This window comes from Conger conger, chromosome 13 (genome assembly GCF_963514075.1).
Source record: "Conger conger chromosome 13, fConCon1.1, whole genome shotgun sequence".
Lineage (NCBI taxonomy): Eukaryota > Metazoa > Chordata > Actinopteri > Anguilliformes > Congridae > Conger > Conger conger.
The window spans coordinates 30,672,586-30,694,806 of record NC_083772.1 but is presented as its reverse complement, the minus strand read 5'-3'; the positions used below and the strand labels follow the sequence as shown (position 1 = coordinate 30,694,806).

The 22,221-nt window shown below is 45.1% G+C and overlaps 1 protein-coding gene across 4 annotated transcripts in view; it reads left to right on the top strand.

The window, feature by feature from the left end:
- ece2b (endothelin converting enzyme 2b) overlaps positions 1–21,954 on the top strand; it is a 39,101-nt gene extending 17,147 nt beyond the window's left edge. For 3 of the 4 annotated variants that reach the window (XM_061216666.1, XM_061216665.1, XM_061216667.1), the window contains 17 exons: positions 1,361–1,505; positions 1,985–2,200; positions 4,495–4,619; positions 8,867–9,013; positions 9,624–9,689; positions 10,216–10,404; positions 12,727–12,869; positions 13,092–13,206; positions 13,444–13,554; positions 15,196–15,294; positions 15,486–15,563; positions 15,842–15,945; positions 16,055–16,165; positions 16,262–16,329; positions 16,749–16,939; positions 18,329–18,424; positions 19,323–21,954. In XM_061216666.1, coding sequence (XP_061072650.1) covers positions 1,361–1,505; positions 1,985–2,200; positions 4,495–4,619; positions 8,867–9,013; positions 9,624–9,689; positions 10,216–10,404; positions 12,727–12,869; positions 13,092–13,206; positions 13,444–13,554; positions 15,196–15,294; positions 15,486–15,563; positions 15,842–15,945; positions 16,055–16,165; positions 16,262–16,329; positions 16,749–16,939; positions 18,329–18,424; positions 19,323–19,499 — 2,181 coding nt within the window. In that variant the 3' untranslated portion in view covers positions 19,500–21,954. Of the gene's footprint in view, positions 1–248; positions 506–1,360; positions 1,506–1,984; positions 2,201–4,494; positions 4,620–8,866; positions 9,014–9,623; positions 9,690–10,215; positions 10,405–12,726; positions 12,870–13,091; positions 13,207–13,443; positions 13,555–15,195; positions 15,295–15,485; positions 15,564–15,841; positions 15,946–16,054; positions 16,166–16,261; positions 16,330–16,748; positions 16,940–18,328; positions 18,425–19,322 lie in introns of those variants that run through there. The other variant, XM_061216668.1, reaches the window with a different exon arrangement.
- Positions 21,955–22,221: the final 267 nt, after the last annotated feature.

The window sequence follows — 22,221 nt, the reverse complement described above, 5'->3', positions numbered from 1 at the left end:
TCTTTAGCCAATGAAAGACTTTGAAATGTCTCTCTCCTGCTGAAACACGCCAAAAACCAGCAGACACGGCGGCCCTCCAGGACTGGAGTTTGACACCCCTGCCCTATGCCTATGCTGCTGCTACTAAAACTGCCATTGGTTTCATTTGATGGGTCAAGACGATTGCATTCAGTTTACTGCGTACATAAGACGCCCGACACCTGGCTAAGATCACTCTCAGGATAGTAAAATAATATGGAGAGCCTACACATAGGGCATGCATCGAGAGACAATAAATAACACGTTCACTGCGACGAAAAACCTAAAGGATTTTCCACGAAGCTACCATTTTCTTTCATCAGCGAATCCATTCAGTTCAATTAACCCATCTCAATGAGATTGGCACAATTGTATCTGATTTGGTTGCGAATGGGTGGAACCGAGAATGGCAAATTCATTCTTTCGTAGTTTCATGCCCAGCGCAGATCATGAATCAGCATTCCACGCTGGATGCATTCCAATGCCAGTGAGTTGCTAGCTACGTAAATTGCTAGAACAGCCTTGTTTAATTTCCCCCATGTAACTGTGTTTTTGGCGACTTTGGCAAACTAGAATTTAGGTGCCTTGGGTATTGTTATTAATATTCATATCGGTCACATACGCTGTTGAGTTTTGAGTTAATAGCTCCCCTTAGCCTTGTAAATTGTCTTTTTATTTTGCGTAATATAGCGCATGTCTTTTATTAAACGTATTTTATGCCCCAAACTGTTAATTCCAGGCAGCGTATCACAGAGGCTAGCTAATATTTAGTTTCCGTAATTGGTTCGTAAGCATTTGCCAAAGCCATATCCGACCAACTGGCTTCTTAGGTTTTGGCAAAGCGGTTTTGTACGAGCATTAATAATTAAGGGGTCATTTTTTTGGCGGTGTCACAGTAATGGCAGGCAAGATTTAATTCAGTTTTATTTAAGTACTGAGAAGCCTAGGCATGAATATTGCGAGTTTACAGCCAACTGTGCTTGTGGCTTTGGATTTTAGTTTTGATGTAGGCTATTCGGTGAGTTTGCATGCTTGGAACGCAAATGATTAAAAACCTGAACTATCCGTATTTTAAGCACAGTCGTATTTATTTTATTGTTTCAGTAACTTCAAAAACCGCTTATGTTCAACACTGTGGCTTTGTTAAGTGATTGTGGAAAAAGTTCCAGAGAGAAAGCAAAAGACAAATTAATGAGCAACAAAATCCCCTAAACAATAACAACATATGATACGCGGAATGCCATATGGATTATCCATGCTACTGACCCTGTCTGTGTGTGCGTGTGTGTACAGACCCCTTGTGCGCGCTAATGTGTCCGTGTGTTTCTGTGTTATGGCACAGATTGGGATCAGGAAGGGTGGGTTTCAGCTCCTGGGCCCACTGGGCAGGATGACGCAGCTGGAAGTGATTCTATCAGGCCTACTGCTGGTCTCCCTGCTGTCTCTGTTTGGCTGTGCCCTGACCTTAGGTGTCCGCTACAGCACAGGTGAGTCACGCACTGGTGTCCTGTAATCAGGTCTGAATTAGAGACCCTATTTGAATGGCAGTCGGGGACACGCAAAGGCTGTCTGCCTGAAATGCAAGTTTTCAGTCATATATTCTAGATCTGTAAAGATGCCATTCACTTTTTAAACCCAGGGAATATAAGGGTCTAACTAATGATAATTGGTTACATTGCGAGTTTGTGTCGCAATTGCTATGCAGATGTGAAATATACAGCAGTTAAATACTAAGAATAACCAGCATTATATGTTAGATGTAAACAATGGGCCTCATGCAAGAACCACTCATACGAACAGATTGCTTAAATCTCTTTAAATAAACTTGAAATGCGCAAGATGATAGAGGTTTATTCATTTTCAGCGTTTTATTTATTTTTTATTTCCTACTACCACTATATTGTAAATGACTTTGGCGTCGTTGGATTATAAATGCTGGGTCTCACCCTTCGCTCGTCTCCCCCAGACCCTCGGCATAACCTGTGCCTCACGGAGGCCTGTGTTACGGTGGCTAGTAAGATTGTGGAAGCGCTGGATCGTGAAGCGGACCCCTGCCAGGACTTCTACCAGTACGCATGCGGGGGCTGGGTCCGTAAGAACCCCCTGCCTGACGGGCGGTCCCGCTGGAGCACCTTCAACAGCATCTGGGACCAGAACCTGGCCGTGCTCAAACACCTTCTGGGTGAGACACCACATGACACATGCATACACATCTCTCTCTCTCCCCCCCCCGCTCTCTCTCGCACACTCTCTGGCGCTCTCTCTGTCTCTCCCTCTGTCTATCTTACACTCTATCGTGCACATTCTCTGGCACTGTTTCCTACTCTCCTGCATGTTCTCCCTGTCTCTCCCTCTCTCTCCCTGTTTCTCTCTCTCACTCTCTCTCTCTCTCATGCACTCTCTCTCCCTTTCCCTCCCTCTGTCTGTCTCGCACACTCTTTCGTGCACACTCTCCATCTCTCCCTCTGTCTCTCTCTCTCCCTCGTGTATGCTCTCTCTCACATGCAAGCGCACGCATCTTTGGAGAAGCTGGGTTTTTGTGAGTTGTAGACACGTGCGGAGCAGTGACTATAAATACCCTCATGCCAGCTGAGCTGGCTGTGCTGGTTGCTCCAGTGAATATGAAATGAAATTACTCCCTAATGGGTGACCCTCCCTCCATTGTCAGCTCCACTGGGCTGTGGTCGAACCGGTGCCAACGAGCCAATTAGTTTGTTAATAGTTTGCGTACCAAGATGTGTATTCTGGCGCCGGCTTCAATAAACAGGAGCAAAAGACGTAGAGATCTTACTAAACTGTGTGATGCCAGAAAGCCCACTGACTGGCAGGGCCAACCAACAGACAGCTGGGTCTTTGTAGTACATACGGCCATTACAACATTACAACATTTCAGTGTTTCACTTCTTCACTGTTATTTGGACGTTCTTCTAAGGTGTATGCATTGCCACAAATAATAAATGATAGCTTGTGCTAAATAATGCACCTGTTAATGTTCTGCAGCGGGCATTATTTAATGGTGCACCTCTCTGGGACTGGTTTCTGAAACTGTTTATACATACAAGTGGAGGACTAGTGCACCTCTCTCTCTCTCTCTCTCTCTCTCTCTCTCTCTCATATACACACTCTGTTTCTCTCTCTCGCTTTCTCTCACACGGGAGGTGGAGAGCAATCTGTCAATGTGAAGTGGCAGTTAGAGTTTCTCACTGCTGCTGACGGAGGCTGTCAGATGCTGGCGAGTAGATGTGCTGAAGTAGGTCACATTCTACAAAGATCCTGCAGTACAGAAGCCCTGTTTATTGGCACCGGCCCGTGCAAGTGCTCGCACGAACAAGCTCACAAATACAAAAGCATTTTGGCATATACATGTGATCGTGCACATATAGAGTGTGTGCGTGTGCCCGTGCGCGTGTGTGCCTGCGTATATGTGTACATATGTGCGTGTATGTGAGAGTGTGCATGTGTGAGAGTGTGTTTGTGTGTGTGTATGTGTGTGTGTATATATTTGTGCGTGTGTGTGTGCGTATGTGTGCGAGTGTGCGTATGTGTATATATGTATATATATCTATGTGTTTATGTGTGTGAGTGTGCGTATATGTGTGTATATATATATATATATATATATATATATGTGTGTGTGAGTGCATATGTGTGGGTATATATATGTGTAAGTGTGTGTATATGTGTGTATATATATATATATATATGTGCATGTTTGTGACGATTCAGTTCAGTGGACATGAAGCAGCTTGGGAGCTGATAGCATAACGAGAGCACTGTTGGGCTTGCCTTACGTCAGAGAAATGGCCCCTGTCTTTGAGCTGCCTGCTTCAGGGAGATGGATGGCAGACTGCTCTCAGCAGGTCTTCCTGTGCTCCGCTCCTGCTGCTGGGGAGAGAGAGAGCGCCAGGGACCAATCATGAAGCTTCTCAAGTGTGAAGGGCCAATCAGAATGCTCCTCGGCTGTTAGCGCTCACATCAGCACCTCTACGCTTCATGGCTTGCCGGGCAGCAGGGCTCTGGGGGTGCCACAGATAACACAGTTTAATCTCTGACGAATTTGTCTCAATCTTGGACCAATTAACTGTAGGGGGAAAAAGAGAATGGCTCATGCAAAAACCTCTATAAAGTGAATAGAATACAATGAAGAACATTTTGTGTTTGTAGCTTAGGAAAGCATCAAAGTATTGAAAAGGGGTTTATGTGGGGCCTCTTTAACGCTGCTTCCAGCTCTAGTCCTTGATGCAGTGAATGCATCACATAACCTGATCAGTCCATCCTAGCAAAGGGTAGGATGGGCTAGTTAACGAAACGCAACAAAACACAACAAAAGATGGAAGAGAATGGAGTAAGGCAGATGGGAATAGCTGTAATGGCTATTGTACTATAACCATGCACATCTTAGCTTAAATATGTTCTTTTATCTCTGTGTAATGAGTTTGCCTCTTGTTCCTCTGCTGTATTTTAACGTCCCTGCAGAGAACGGCACGTTTAACGCCACCAGTGAGGCGGAGAGGAAGACGCGGGACTACTACCTGTCCTGCCTGAATGAGCAGCGCATTGAGGAGCTGGGAGCCCAGCCTCTGATCGACCTTATCACCAGGGTGAGCTGTGCCCGGATCCTGCAGGGAAATGTTCTGCTCGTACTTCGGCTCGAGCCGAATAATGTGGGCTTCGGCACAGCCAAATCACAGCTGCCTGTTTGAAAAATGTGAAAGATTGCACCAACGCGTCGTACCTGTGGGGAAAAAATAGTAAATGCGTTTTTCTCTAAAATTAACATGTTAAAAATGGAGTGTGTTTCTCTGAGGAAATGAAAGGGAAGCCAGGGAATTTCTGGGAACTGAGATGAATTTGGAAGTCTTGTAAGAGCTGTTAACTTCAGGCCAGTTCCTCCCTAAAGATTGCACACCTACGCAATTTGGTTGCAGACAGTATTTGCATGTAGCAATTGTCATTGATTGCCAGCATTTGCGCAACTGTTTTGTTGGCGATTTAGACAAGCTCTACTTTAATCCCTTCAGTATCGCCCCTTTTCTTGACACAATCTTAAAAATGATATACAAAAATAAAATGGTTACTATTCCTGAATTCTTTTGAGTATAGGCATAATCCTAGTCTCTTCTGAAAGGTAACCCTTTGGCGTTTGTTTTCCAAGTCCGAATTACTCCAAATATTACTAAAACAAAGTTACAGAAGTTCAAACACAGTGAAAGTGGAAGCTTTTTTCTCTTATTGAAAATATTTTCTGTTTTTGACTGGATACAGATTATTGTGGCTGGGACTGGTGCACTTAGAAACACATTGGAGCCAAGTCACAACACTGGACAAATCACCTTTCAAATTTGAGAATAATATCAGCAGAAATGACCATTCTGCATTGGTTTTTTTAATCTACATTCGGAGACTCCTTAAGGACACATGGAAGCTAAATGGTGTTATGGGTCTTATGAAGTGTAAAATACTGCATTTTTCTTACTAAACTATACAACACTTTTTATCCTGAAAATCCTTTTATCCTGTTGTCCAACATACTCTGTATGCATATTGAAAATGCTGTGTTATTTTATGCAAGCCTAACAAATTATACACTGTTGGAAACGTAATGTTATTATCTAAAATTCTTTTAATCGTCACTTCAATAACATGCCTATAGTCAGTTCTTTGATGAGCTGAACTTTCTTCAACATGGATGGGGTTAACACATTTTCTCTGCACTATGTTACAAATTCTGGTCAGAGACTGTTATACTTGGGCTCATCGTGTTTGAGAGAGCCTATACAAAATATAGATCATAGCATTTCGATGTACAAGTATTTTTGTAGAAGTCTACAACGGCGAAATGGACAACAATGATAATTCCTCGAGAGGAAACAATGGATATTCTATCAATGTTTCTCTGAACTAGCACATTTTTAGAATGAGAAATGATTATGCATTTGGTCCGCTGGACACTTGCATTACCTTATTTCTTGTAGTATGTGGATTTCCAAAATGCAGAGAAGGTGAGGCCCCTACACTTATCTTACCACCCACATGTTGCAAAATAAGGAACTGTTGTCGCAATGGCATCTTAAAATAAGTTATACAGATAAAACTCATGGTTCTAACACTTTCAAGAGGTATATCCTGTTACCATAGTGATGGAAAATTGCGGGAATGAATGCAAAAAAAAAAAAAAAACCTGTGAGAATTGAGGGGTTAATATAAACCAGCTGTCCTTGGGATTTTGACATGAGGCATATTTACCTTATATTGTTTGAAAAGAAAATGTATCCTTTTGCAATGTTGGGTAGTTGTGCAATGCCTAGTTGCAACTCTGGCTTTAAGACGTTATCTTACGGGTTAGAATTGCCAGCTCATGTATTAACAGACTGTAAAATATACATTTCAACTGCTACTGAATTGTGAAAATGATAAAGGGTATATGACTAATCATCTGTCAAACTGCAAGATTCTAATCCTTGCAGAGGAAACGCGATTGGGTTTAGCAGAGCCGAATGACGAGTATAATGATGTGAAATGGCGATGTGTTGGAGGCACAGTCCAGAGTTGCCTCTCTTTATAGCACTTTTTTGACCTGCCCTGACACTCGACCCGCCTGCGTGGGGTGATTTCCTCATGGATATGAGTGGTGCCTGAGGGCTCGCTGAGGCAATTTCAAATTATTTTTCAGGAAAATGTCAAATTAAATTTGAGGTCCGATTAGAAATATTCAGTGCAAACTGTTTGGCAAAGTGCTAAACATTTTCAGAGAACAGCCCTAGAGCTGTTGCTTCATGTGAGCTTTGAAATCGAATCTTTTTTTTTTTTCCACTCTAAATTTAATAAATCAACTCAAAAGTCAATTTACAGATGGATGGCAGCCACTTGAAAGCAAATGTTGATTCATATCGTCATTTAAAACTGACAGTGAGGTCTTTTGTACAGGAAATGAATAGAAGTGATAGGCACGAGGAAGAGTGAATTGTAGTGCTATAGATAACTGCAACCATAAAGCAATCTCATAAACCAACTCCAACCTCCCAGTCCCCTCTGCCCGACATGAGCGGTGGCTGTTGGGAGGGGCAGGGTGGGGAAATGACTTAGGAACAAGGTACTTTGTAAACGAAACCTTTTCGTGCCGGGACCTCTGAGACTGCTTGTGATGTGAAACGAGGCTTTGTTCTCGGGGCTGATTGTGTGTGCTGAGTAGAGAGAACCTTTGTGTCCAGCCTTTGACCCACATGACCTTTACTGCCAATCCCCTGGTGGCCGTGCCTACCCGCCTCCACCCACCGATGACAGATCTCTCCACTGCTGTCAGATGAACGCTAATACACACACACACAAACATATACGCACACACACACAAGCATACACACACACACACACACACACACACACAAACACACACACACATACACATACACAAACACACTCACACACAAACATATACACACACACACACACACACACACACAAACATATACACACGCACACACACACAAACATATACACACGCACACACACAAACACACACACACATACACATACACAAACACACTCACACACAAACATATACACACACACACACACACACAAACATATACACACGCACACACACACAAACATATACACACGCACACACACAAATGCGGACACACACAAATACATACACATGCACACACACACATACAAATGCACATACACACACACACAAATGCACTCACACACACACACACACACACACACACACACACACGGACATGTGCACACACACACACACACACCCACATACACACCCAGAAACGCTCATACACACACAGACACACACCCACGGACACATGCACGCCAACACACACAGCTAAATACACATACACACACCCAAAAACGCTCATACACACACAGACACGCACCCACGGACACATGCACGCAAACACACACATTTACATTACATTATTGGCATTTGGCAGACGCTCTTATCCAGAGCGACGTACAACAAAGTGGACCACACACCTAAATACACATACACACACCCAAAAACGCTCTTACACACACACACAGACACATGCACTTACACACGCAGGGGCATGAATGCACATCCAGTGCCCACAGGTGCAGGCATCCCCCTGTACACACATGATTTGTAGTGATGTTCAGAGCTTGCATGGGTTATTTGGTGTCTCACAGCGTCATAGCGGTGACTTACTGAACTCCTATCTAGGAGGATATGGTCCACGAGACCTTATAATGCATCTATTCTGTGTGGGTGGGTGAAGGTGTGGATGCATATTTGCCATTATGCGTTCATGCTGATGTGTGTGTTTGTCTGTACAGACAGGTGTTGTGTTCATGCTGATGTGTGTGTTTGTCTGTGTACAGACAGGTGGTGTGTTCATGCTAATGTGTGTGTTTGTGTACAGACAGGTGGTGTGTTCATGCTAATGTGTGTGTTTGTCTGTGTACAGACAGGTGGTGTGTTCATGCTAATGTGTGTGTTTGTCTGTGTACAGACAGGTGGTGTGTTCATGCTAATGTATGTGTTTGTCTGTGTACAGACAGGTGGTGTGTTCATGCTAATGTGTGTGTTTGTCTGTGTACAGACAGGTGGTGTGTTCATGCTAATGTGTGTTTGTCTGTGTACAGACAGGTGGTGTGTTCATGCTAATGTGTGTGTTTGTCTGTGTACAGACAGGTGGTGTGTTCATGCTAATGTGTGTGTTTGTCTGTGTACAGACAGGTGGTGTGTTCATGCTAATGTGTGTGTTTGTCTGTGTACAGACAGGTGGTGTGTTCATGCTAATGTGTGTGTTTGTCTGTGTACAGACAGGTGGTGTGTTCATGCTAATGTGTGTTTGTCTGTGTACAGACAGGTGGCTGGAACATGACAGGCCCCTGGGACAAGGACAATTTCATGGAGGTTCTGAAGACCGTTTCCGGACCATACCGCGCTCAGCCCTTCTTTACCATTGGAGTCAGTGTGGACCCCAAGAATTCCAACAGCAACGTTATCCAGGTTTGGTTCTGAAAACCAGGGATCAATCATTGTGCTGTTGACTGCCAAGAAGACATTGCCATGTTGTCACTATTGAGGGTTTGTTTGGGGAACAGTGCTTAAAACACACAGGTAGAAAATACTTGCAGGTCAGCATTCCGGAACACTGTAGTGCCTGTTTTTACATTTTTATGGAAAGCCAATTTTAGCTGCAGGGTAGCGACGCTGCTGTGGAAAGTGTTCACTCAGAGAAGGCCTTAGTGTTGACTTCCTGCCTGTGGCTGTGGATCATATGACCACTGGACAGACAGGGCTCGTGTTACAGAGGGCTCTGGTCCAGGTGTGTGTGTGTGTGTGTGTGTGTTTGTGTGTGTATTTTGACATGTGTGTGTTTGTATATGTGTGTCTGTACATTTGGACACCTGTGTGTGTGTGTGTGTGTGTGTGTGTGTGTGTGTGTGTGTGTGTGTGTGTGTGTGTGTGTGCATGTGTCTATATATGTGCGTGCGTGTGTGTACATTTGGATGTGTGTGTGTACGTTTGGACACCTCTGTGTGTGTGTGTGTGTGTGTGTGTGTGTGTGTGTGTGTGTGCGTGTGTACATGTGCACTCACTCTGTGTTTTCTTTCAGGTGGATCAGTCGGGGCTTTTCCTACCTTCTCGGGATTATTACCTCAATAAAACTGCGAATGAGAAGGTAGGATTGTAAGAGGATGTCCATTATTTACTCACTAGTGTCATATTAACCAGAAACACCCTGCAGCCACGCTATAAAACTCCGGATTCTGCCACTGTTCCCACCACACCTCTCACGTACTTGGATCTCTCTCACTCTCACTAACCTTGCTCTCACACTGTGTGTGTGTCTGCGCATGCGCTTGTGTGTGCGTGCGTGCATGCGTGTGTGTGTGCGCATGTGTGCGCATGTGTGCGACAGGCCTGCGTATGTATTGATGTGTGTGTGTGTGTGCGCGTGTGCATGTGTGATAGGCCTGCGTATGGACGTGTGTGTGTGTGTGTGTGCGTGTGCGATAGGCCTGCGTATGGACATGTGTGTGTGTGTGTGTGTGTGCGTGTGCGATAGGCCTGCGTATGGACGTGTGTGTGTGTCTGTGTGCGTGTGCAGCAGGCCTGCGTATGTATTGACACGTGTGCGTGCATGTGCAATAGGCCTGCGTTTGTATTGACGTGTGTGTGTGTGTGTGTGTGTGTGTGTTGTCCAGGTGTTGAAGGCCTACCTGGACTACATGGTGGAACTGGGGATGCTGCTAGGTGGGGAGCATAACTCCACTGAGTTCCAGATGCAGCAGATCCTGGACTTTGAGACGGCGCTGGCCAACATCACTGTCCCGCAGGACGAACGCCGCGACGAGGAGAAGATCTACCACAAGCTCACTATAGCTGAGCTGCAGGTGTGTGTGTGCACGTGCCTGCTTGTGTGTGCACGCTTATTGGTGCTTCACAGAGCGCATACTGTTTGCATATAACTGATAGCTGAGGAGAGGATATGAATGTCTTTACACACTGGAGGCGACTGTGTTCATCTTTTCATTATAGAGTGGACCTTAGAGAGGCTTACAGTGTGGGTGCCAGACCGTTCTCTTCCTGGTGTACTGTATGACATCACTCACAGCGGCAGTGTGGAGTAGGGGGATGGGAGGGTTGAGGTTCTCCTGTACTGGGGTCTCTCCTGAGATGGGATGGGGGCGGAGAGAGACCGTACCGCTGTTCTGGCTCCTGTTTGTTTCCGCAGCCTTGGCAGAGACGCCGAGAACCACCGCATTCGCACCGTCCTCAAGGATTATTTGTCTGCCCTTGTCATAGTTTCTTTTTGTTTGTGAAGGCCCTTGTGGTTCCTATGGCAACGGTTGCTAAGAGATGCAGGTCTTTGTTCTTTGCAGCCAATGACAGTGGCGGTTAGCGAAGGCGATGCGGGCAGGGTAACAGATGCAGAAGGTGTGACAGCTCTGTCAGAGCAGATCCATGCTGTTTAACCCGATGTGTTCCTGTCAGGCCCACTGTTTAACCCGATGTGTTCCTGTCAGGCCCACTGTTTAACCCGATGTGTTCCTGTCAGGCCCACTGTTTAACCCGATGTGTTCCTGTCAGGCCCACTTTTTAACCCGATGTGTTCCTGTCAGGCCCACTGTTTACCCCGATGTGTTTGTGTCAGGCCCACTGTTTACCCCGATGTGTTTGTGTCAGGCCCACTGTTTACCCCGATGTGTTCGTGTCAGGCCCACTGTTTACCCCGATGTGTTCCTGTCAGGCCCACTTTTTAACCCGATGTGTTTGTGTCAGGCCCACTGTTTACCCCGATGTGTTTGTGTCAGGCCCACTGTTTACCCCGATGTGTTCGTGTCAGGCCCACTGTTTACCCCGATGTGTTCACATCAGGCCCACTGTTTACCCCGATGTGTTCCTGTCAGGCCCACTGTTTAACCCGATGTGTTCACATCAGGCCCACTGTTTACCCCGATGTGTTCGTATCAGGCCCACTGTTTACCCCGATGTGCTCTCGTCAGGTAGAGCTGCACTATGATCACACTCACACTTAAAACAGTGGCCATGTCATCAGGAGGCCAAACACACGGTTAGCTGTGTGAGTCTCTGCCTGGACCACAGCACAGACAAAAGGCGGTGATCATGTTGGTTTTCGCGTCTGCGATGGTTTGGACATTTTGGTGTTTCTGACTGACGAACCACACCTCCAAAGAGACAGGATAACTCCTCTGAATGTGATAAAGACCACAGGTTCATCTCAAGATTTCTTTATGAATAAAATGAATTATAACTATTTGTAAAGGAATCTTGTCACAGGCCTACAAATACACCAAAAAAAAATTGGATCTGCTCAGTATGTAATGTGATTTTGGTTATGAATTTGATGGGGTTCTGGGTTCACTCTGGTTCTTAGGCCTTGAGCCCGGTGAGGGCAGTACATCCACGGGGTAATACAGAGTATAATGAAAATGGGGAAGAAATGGAAACACATTTGTCTGAGTTTCATGACCTCTTAGGGAGCCCACCTCCCCTCCCGTTCACAGTCAGAACGGCATTAAGAGCACAAGGGGTCTTCATACGAGCGGCTGATTTATGAGCTTTACTGTAATATCTCCCCAGGCTGCTGGCTTGAGCGGGACTGTAATTGCATCTGGCTTCATTGACGCAAACAGGCAGACCTGTTTTTATCCAATGCGGGAGTTGGTCTCAGACCAGGATTAGTTCTGGAGGCTTGGTCATCTTTGTGTCTGGGTTTGTTCTTGTTTATTCAGTTCTGTAGATATTTAAATAGTCTAGGGCGTTCATATTAATTCATTGAGGCCACGATACCTGTTGATGCATATGGCGTATGTTTCTGGCCAGAATCAGCATTGTGTAGCAGGGAGCACAGCATTGTGTGTCAGGGAGCACAGAGTGTTGGGCTCCCTGACTGAATCTGTGTAGCATTGTTTGGTTCTGTCAGTGTCAGTCTTTGTGATTCTGAATCTGTAGCACTGTGTGGTTGTGTGACCATAGCACTCTGACTGAATCTGTGTAGCATTGTGTGGTTGTGTCAGTGTCAGGCTTTGTGATTCTGAATCTGATCTGTAGCATTGTGTGGTTGTGTGACTACAGCACTCCCTGACTGAATCTGTGCAGCATTGTGTGGTTGTGTGAGTGTTGGTCTCTGTGACTCTGAATCTGTAGTTGTGGTTGTGGTTGTGTGAGCGTTAGCCTCTGACTCCCTGCAGCTCCTGGCCCCAGCGGTAGACTGGCTGGACTACCTGTCCTCTGCGCTGTCACCTCTGGACCTCAATGACACCGAGCCGGTGGTGGTCTACGCCAAGGAGTACCTGCAGCAGGTGTCTGACCTCATCAGTAAGACCAACCGCAGGTGAGCACAGCATGGGCCTCAGGACAAGATGGCCCCTGACCAGACATTTTCAATTAACAACTTTTCAACTGAACAAAGTTTTTTTTTTTTTTTCTCCTAATGGAGACGGGGGTTGTGCAACAGTCATCACATGTTGAGGTGAATAAATAGCGTCCTCATGTGCCTCCTCTGGCCTCTTCTTTCCTCCTGATCCCCCCCCCCCCTCTTCTTCTACTGCCACAGTCTGCTCAATAACTACATGATATGGAACCTGGTCCAGAAGGGGGTGTCCAGTCTGGACCAACGCTTTGAAAATGCTCAGGACAAACTACTGGAGAGTCTCTATGGCACAAAGAAGGTAGGAGTGTGTGTGTGTGTGTGGGTGTGGGTGTGAATGGGGAGGGGGAGTGTGCAAGGAGAACTGCAAGGTCTAATCCAATAGCGGTGTTGCTGCCCTAAGCCTGATTTTTACTGAAGACTGGTCTGATCTTGATTGGGTTGGCCAAGTGAAACGGCTTAGAAAACCAGGTTTACCAGGTGAAAGGGTCTTTTTTTTTTTTTACTGTGATTTGTGTGTGTCCTCTGTGTAAATCAGTCCTGCACACCCCGATGGCAGACCTGCATCGTAAACACGGACGACACCCTGGGATTTGCCCTTGGAGCACTCTTCGTCAAGGCAACCTTCGACAAAAAGAGCAAGGCAATTGTGAGTTGCTCGGGTTTAAAAATGAACACCATCACAAGCAAGGACTAAGTGCATGGGTTTGCTACCTTTGACTGTGGCAGGGGTAGGTGTGAAAGCTATGTGGTTGTTCACTCAGGAAGGCTAATGCAGACATTACATTAGTTTTATCCAAAGCGACTTATGCTTCATTTCGACCGGGAGTTCCTGGGAATTTAACTCCCAGGAACAAGTACGCAATGAACAAAAGGTTCCTTCAGCCTGCATTTCCACCGGGGGCTAAAGACCCCGGGGAGTTTACGCAAATTAGTCTGAAGAAAAAAAGTGAAAACGTTCCACGTTTTGCAACGCTTACGCCGGTCTGTCTGGGCGGCCTGTAGCGTAGTGGTTAAGGTAAATGACTGGGACATGCAAGGTCGGTGGTTCTAATCCCGGTGTAGCCACAATAAGATCCGCACAGCCGTTGGGCCCTTGAGATTGCTCCAGGGGAGGTTTTTCTCCTGCTTAGTCTAATCAACTGTACGTCGCTCTGGATAAGAGCGTCTGCCAAATGCCAATAATGTAATGTAATGTCTGCTAGCGAGCTAAACTAATAGCAAGCTGTTGTTCTTATGCTACACTGGGTGTGGGTGTGAAACTAATGAAAACCCACCGCAGTTAAGCAGGAGTTGCAAATACTGTTTTTGAAAGGAGACAGACTCAGAATTGAAAAAATGTTGCATTTATTCACTTGTTATGGTTTCACATTGCACATAAGTTAAGCCACAGTCCAAATCGAAAACAACAGTCACACTACAATGTGTTGAGAAACACCATTAGACCTGTACGTGCGTCTACATCATTGCAAAACGCCGGTCTTTTAGCTATCGTTAAATGGCTATCGCTACATAATCGCTTGCTAGCGGGCAGACCGGCGTAAGCATTATGTGCTCGTACAGTAAATTGAGGAACTAAGGTGTTGTGATACAACAAACAAACCAAGCTCTGTAGCAGGCATTTAAAAATGCCGCCTGGAATACAATGCACGTAAACTCGCCCAATCAGAAATGACCTGCGCTGCTAGCCACACCCACGCTAGTTCCTGGCCATCAGAAAGCTCTACCTCCTGAGCAGGGGCTTTTTTAGGGCTGAATAACGGCCCCAGAACGATGAGATTTGCCAGGCGCATGGTATGAAAACGCGTCGACTTCCGGCGAAATACCTTAGTTCCGGGGTAAAGTTCCACCGGTGGAAATGCGCCATTTGTTGATTAGACCATACTGGGGCCAAACCCCAGGACCTTGCTCAAGGGCCCAACAGCTGTGGCTACACTGTCCTAGATGGACAGATTCAGAGTTGTTATCAAAACTTCTTATGTTGAGGAAAAAATATAGAATGACTAACTATGACTAATCAGTTCCCACATTAAACACTTATGTCAAGGCCTGTGACTCTAGAGATCTGCTGCATTTTGACAGTTAGTCCTGTCTTGATGCCAACAGTTACCAGGCATTGAATATGGCATTTACCCTCCCGAGCTATCCGAGGGCCTCTTTACCAAGGCATTTTCCAATTCTTCTACATTCAAGTTTCGGGCACAGGCATTTCAGATCTTTTACATTTTGGCAGTTTTCCATGCTCCTCTCATTCCTCCCCTCTCTCCCTCTCTGGTTTCTCTGTAAAAAGGCAGAGGAGATGATAAATGAGATTCGGACAGCGTTCAAAGAGGCGTTGGACAAATTATCATGGATGGACGGACAGACACGGCAGGCAGCCAAGGACAAGGTGAGTGGGTAGGGCCTTGCTTGTCCTCTGCGTGTCGAAGTGGAACGACAGTGGAAATTCAGTGTGAAGCAGTCCTTCTGGGGCACTATAAACAGCCATTCTGGCTGCCTTCTGCATTTTACCATAACTAAAGGAATTACAGTAATGAGCACCCTCGCAACACCACCCACCCTCCCTCTCTGCCAATGCAGGCAGACGCTATCTATGATATGATCGGGTTCCCAGACTTCATCTTGGATCACAAGGAGCTGGATGATGTGTATGACGGGGTGAGTGAAATTGGGGGGAGTGCATTATGGGGCTCATAGCATGGGCTGCAGTGCTCTGGTGTCGAGATGTTTCTTTTAATATGTTCAGTTTCTCTAGAGTGAGGAAGTCCCTAGATCAGATACCCTATAGATAGGGTACGTATGAGTGAGGAAGTCCCTAGATCAGATACCCTATAGATAGACTCTGTTTGCTGAGCTGGAGTGTAGCAATCATGCAGGAACTGAGTGAAACCTCCACACAGTTGCACAAGGTCTGACGTCCCTGTCTGTCTCTGCAGTACGACGTCTCTGAGGACAACTTCTTCCAGAACATGCTCAATTTCTACAACTTCTCTGCCAAGGTGATGGCTGACCAGCTACGCAAACCACCAAATAGAGACCAGTGAGTCTTCGTCATTACTGTCACCGGAGTCACGCATGTAGTACACACTACACACACACACACTCACGTTCAAAGGAACTTTCTCATTCGGTTTCCTGGTCCATTTCAGGTGGAGCATGACCCCGCCCACAGTCAACGCCTACTACATGCCCAGCAAGAATGGCATCGTGTTCCCTGCTGGAATCCTGCAAGCGCCCTTCTACGCCCAGAACCACCCAAAGTCAGTCTCCCAGAATCCCCCTCTCTCTGTGTGCTGTGACGCGCCCACTTCCCAGCATAGCAGTGCTGACCTTTCCATGTGTCTCTCCCCCGGCAGGGCTCTGAACTTCGGGGGAATCGGAGTGGTGATGGGGCACGAGCTCACCCATGCCTTTGATGACCAGGGTAAGGCCTGTAGTGACCTGTCTAATACACAAAGGTTTAGTGCCTGAGACAATGATTATTGTTATTATACAGAGGGAGAAATCAAAGCCATTGTGATGAGATCACATTATATATGTGTCACAGCGGCAAAAAGTATCCGTTGTGTCTTGGTGTCATAGTGAGAGTAATCCTGCTCTGGACCGTTTTGTGTGAAGTAATGAACTGATGGGTTCTGTATATATGCGTTTCTGCTGTCATTATTATTCGGTTTTTTTTTACAATTGGCCACCATTGCTACATTTTTGGTATGGTGAATGTATCCGTTTTTCTGGTCTTAATATGTGATTTGAGTGCTTTGTGTGCATTTGTATGTGTGTGCATGTATATGTGTTTGTGTATATGTGCTTAAGGTTCTCCTGTGTGGATATTTCCTCTTAAAGGCCGAGAGTATGATAAGGATGGGAACCTTCGACCATGGTGGCAGAATTCCTCAGTGGATGCATTTAAGAGCCGGACAGAGTGCATGGTGGACCAGTATTCCCAGTACACCATCAACGGGGAGCACATCAACGGCAAGCAGACCCTCGGGGAGAACATTGCCGACAACGGAGGCTTGAAAGCGGCCTATAATGTAAGTTAACAGAGGCCCCCTACTCCCACCCCAAGAGCCAGATAACCCTGAGACATGCAGCCCTCAGGTGCATCTAACACCAAGTCTGAATACTACAGTTCTGTAGTAGAACTGCATGCTGCCAAAATGAGGATCGCAAGGATTAACATGACCTCACTATGTTGGGACAAAAAAATTGTTTGGTATTGCTGATCCCTCTCTAAACACTCTTTCACCCACAAACTAATATTTACTCATCTGCCCAGGTCTAACGAACATCACACGCCTTTGTTGACAATGGTAGTCTTAGATTGTGGTTTGACTTTGAACATTGTGTTCATGTCTGTGTTTTGCTTTAAGGTTTTAAGTCATTGAACTGATGTCATGCCCTTCCACAGTTTCTCTGTGCATCTTCAGCTGCATCACGTGTGCATTGTAGGCCTATCAGATGTGTGCATGTGTGTTCTTTGTTTATATGGGTATTATTTGCATTTGTCACAGGTTCCATTTTTTGGGGGGCAGTTTCGTGACTTTTCTCATTTTTCACTTCCTACTTTTTGGAAATAGTGATGTTTTGGATCATCATGATGTTTCAGCAGTTTTGGATGGTGACTGTCAATCTTAACGTAGCCTACAATGTGATTTGTGTAAGCCAAAGCATTTTGCCCATATTGCAAAATGCAACAGTGTATACAAATTGTGGAATGCAGTGCGATGGAGATTCCCGCCCTTGTTAGTTGCTGCAGTCAGGTGTTTGTCAACAGTGTTGATGCACTTCTTCCTCCGTTACGGTAACTTTGTCAGTGACAGACGCTCCATCAAAGACCCATTAAATTAGTAATGCAATTTCAGCTTCAGGCACCTGTTACTGCTGCTATATTTGCATATGACATTTCAATCATTTCCCACTGCTACCTATGAGAGCTATTGATTCATTTAATAATCACTCCCTCATTCTTCCACTTTAAATTTGCCGTGATTTTCAATACCTTTGACTGTTCTGTGACTAGCCAATATTTACTTTGAGAAGCATGCAGCCTTGTTCATAATGAATCAAACTCAAACATCCCTTCAAAAACGTTATGGGATATCCATGCTTTTCTTTTCTGCCTCAGTGACATTTTAGAGCCTCCTCCTCAGCTGCATTCTGGGAAAACTCCCCCAAAGGAATTTGTCTTTCCGGCCCGGTGGCATTCCTTCCTTTATGATTCCGTAAACACGTGAAATTAATCTGAGAACCCCCAGAAATGGATACTCTGTGAGAGACGGCTTAATTTCAGCCTTTATGAGGGAACGTTGTCCAGCTCCTAGGTCCTTCTTCCACCTTGTTTCCTCCTGGATTTGTCATCCTAAAGCCTGCATGATGTTCTGAGAAAATGGGAGTCTGGTAATGGGAGTCTGTCTCCTCAGGCTTACAGGTCATGGGTACGGACCAACGGTGAAGAGAAGCAGCTGCCAGCCGTGGGCCTGACCAGTGACCAGCTGTTCTTCGTTGGGTTTGCACAGGTACGACACTAGGGGGCAGCACTGGGGAAGGGGGAATTCTGTAAATGACAGTGGGCCGCATTAATCAAACATGAGCCAAACGGGATGGACCGTAAATCCCAGAAAAATGCATCTATACAAATACTGTGGGATTTATCTGAGTTTTCGGATGTCAGTTTTTTAGTAGGATCTGATCGGACTGAATTGGCTGTTGTATTTTCGCGATAATAAAAGCACACTGTTATAAAGCTTATTTTGTGCTTTTTGTATTCCATTCATTCATATTTTCTTAGATTTATAGCATAGTAATATTTTTTTATTATTTTAGTCAGCAAATTGAATAATATAATTAATATAATTACATTGAAATGCGTGATGTTTCATTCGGGCAATCCTGATTAAGGAATGCTTAATTGGAGTTGAATATAAATTCCATGAAACATGTAAACAATGTTTGCTATAAAATGGGGCGTCGAAGTCACTGAGAAGTGAAATTGAGAGAGTGTTTACAGCAGCGAGGCTTTAGTCTTCCTCTGACAATCCACTGCTTACACTGCAGAATAAAATATGTTTTTGGTTTTTACTTCCATTAACAGAACTTTAATCTCTGCTTCAGAGGCTTTTAATAGCCGAAATTCCAAGTTCCTTAGATGGTATTTTAGTGGCGTCGATTTATGCTAATCACAGACGCACTTTTGATGTACGAATACTGGGTATATATCAACAAACGCACGCGGATACGAAAAATAGGTTTGCATACACGCGTTTGATAAATCCGACGGAATTCGTTCGTTTCCGATTGCACATACGTTTACGCGCAGATTTACGAAAATCTTTATAAATGAGGCCCAATGATTTCTGATTATGATTATTTGGTGGCATGTGAGAGAATTAAAAATATGAAATCTCTTCTGTGCAGGTGTGGTGTTCGGTGAGGACCCCGGAGAGTGCCCACGAGGGCCTGATTACCGACCCCCACAGTCCCCCCAAGTATCGGGTGATTGGCACTCTCTCCAACTCCCCAGATTTTGCCCAGCACTTCAACTGCCCGGCTGGCTCGCCAATGAACTCGGGCCACCGCTGCGAGGTGTGGTAAACGGAGAGGGCGAAACGGAGGATAAAGGGAGTAGCCAGAGGAGCAGGACCTGCTCCCTCAAAACCCTGGACTTCTTTTGTCGATTTCCCCCCCCCCCCTTTTTTGTAGTAGAAAACAAAACGATGCTGGATTCTTAAAGGGGCTCCTGGAGAAACAAAGGAGAAAGGAAGAGAGTGAGAGGGAGAAGGGAAAGTGTCGCTGTGTTAATATTTCTGTCTCGCTATTTGTGGACGACTGTCTCATCTCTCTCTGACGCTCCTGCTGGTCTGTGTGTTTTCCAAGGAGCAGGCTTGTGTTTATTTATTGTGCGCTGAACTAAGGGAGGGTTGGTGGGTTGGTGGGTAGGTGTGGGTGGGGAGGGGTGGAATCTTCCTTCATTTTTCTGTGTCTGTGTTTTCCTGGCTTTGTGCCCTGTTTACAACTTCAACTTCCTGTTGAGGAGGAAGACCACTGTGACCTCACAGGAAATGCTGGACTCCACTGTGACCTCACAGGAAGTGCTGAACTGGCTGTGATTCAGACTGCAAGGATGGCCAGTACTCGCTTACATGCCTTTTTTTTGTCATTTATGTGTGTTTCGGTGTTGTCAATTTAAATTTAAATGAGATGCTCATTTTATACTGCTTCTGCCAAAGAATAGTATTTCTTTACTCGGTTATGTGTGTAAAGGGGAAGCACCCGCCTGGTCAAATGAAGTCCGTTTCCAGTCAAATGATACGCAGAAGCCATTTGTTGAAATGTGCCACACAGTGTGATGTTTACTGCTGGTGAGGTCTTGGTAGGAACATACATAAACAGTCACGTGTTTGCATGTGCCCCAGACTCCGTTACAGCAGTGCTATGCCCATAGTAATATCAGAGCATCCGTTTAAAAAAACCACTAAAGTAAAGTGATTTAACCTTCCTAGCCAAAGCATTGCAGGTTATTCACTGTCTGTGTATAGGTAACTGTGACAGGCGGCAATGTGAACTAGCTACTCCCTGATTGGTTGCCAGCATGGTGTTCTGTTTCACTGAAGTGGGACAGATGGAAGATGAGCAGGGTGTGGCTGTAGCCCTGTCTTTTAGGGCCTGTCTACAGTGTTGCTGTATCTGTACAAGGTTGTTTCACCCGTTACATTTTTATTTGTGTTTCAACTGAACCCCTCAGCCCCACATATCCGTCTCAATGTTGACACCTGCTGGCCATGTCTGTCCACTGCACTGCTTCAAGGCGCTGGCAGCTTTCTGCTTTGCGTGTATGCGACTCCTCTCACAATGTGTGAAAGCAGTCTAGTCTGAATGTATGCCATGTCTTCTTAGGGATCTCTTGTATGCTCACTATGTTGCTTCTCTTAACTTGGTTGCAGTTCAGCAGCAGTTCCAGATGTTAACAGGACGTAGGGGTGAGGTGTTCAAGGTGTGTGTGCGTGTGTGTGCGTGCGTGTGTGCGTGTGTGCGCGTGTGCGCATGCGTGTGCATGCGCGTGCCCAAGCACATAATTGATGTGTGTTTGGGTGAGTTGTAGATGGAGGGGGTTGAGTTAGCCTTAAATATTTACAAAAAGGAAAGAAAATCCATACATATTTAAAGTCCAAGCAAAGTAGAAACTTGAAGTGTAAATGCCTTTAAACAGTCAGCTCTTGCCATGAGGTGATATCCCTCACACCGTAGCCCCGCCTTTCTGTGCTGCCCCACCCACTCAGACTGCCAGGATACTCCACCAATCAGGATTCAGAGATCCTCATCACTCCCAGAATTCAGTCTGACCATAGTTCAGGTCCACCTAAGAACCAACAAGTGGTTCAGGTGGTGGTATCTAAGTGTGTTATCAAACAGTAATTGGATAATTAAATAATTACTGCGAGTGCTCATCAACACTTTCACTTAATCCGTGTGTTCGAGGTTAACCTTTGACAAGTTTGAACCTTATTTAATTTCAGTTCTTGTTCAGGTTGGTTGTGTGTTTTATTTCCTTTATTTTCATCACATTATTTCACACTGATTCACAATATTTGTTTCTTGTTGGGTCTTTTTAGTTGTTAAATTGAAGGAAGGAAAGGCCAGTTGTCTGACATGGGAGGCATTTAATCCCACCCGCATTCTTCTTTAGTTAAAAGACTGTAAATGGAAACAAAAGAAACAGAAATAAAGAATATATAAAATAAATAACAATTAAATTTAAAACCAAGTGTTGACTTTTTGGTCCTAGTCATGATGTGCATGTGAAATGACCTGTTTTTCAAAATCAATGATGTACAGTATTATCATACTGAATCAGAGAATACAGAGTAGCATTGTGTCTGGATCAATAGGAATCAACACTGATCAGTGGAACCTCTTCAGTTTCTTTAATTTTGTGAATGAAAATCCACATTGTTTAAAGAGCTATTGGGGTAGGATGCTGAATATAAAATTGGTATTGCAAAGTTTATTACTGCCATGTAATGTCTTAATTAAATTTACTGGGATTTCACATTTGTGTTAGTCATGCTGTACAGAACGGCCATCACAATTCAGTCTATTTTGTATCAGAATCCTTTGCATACATGCACTCTGTAGTGTACTGTTGGCCTCAGTACAGGCTGACACATTCAAATCTAATTCTGAGTAAATTAACAAACAAATACTGGTGTTCAGGTAATTCAATTCACTTCATCAGCATAACTGACTTGTTAATGACAGCTGAAGATCGATTGACAGTTGAAAAGCCAGTTGCATTCCTGAAGATCAAAAAAATGTC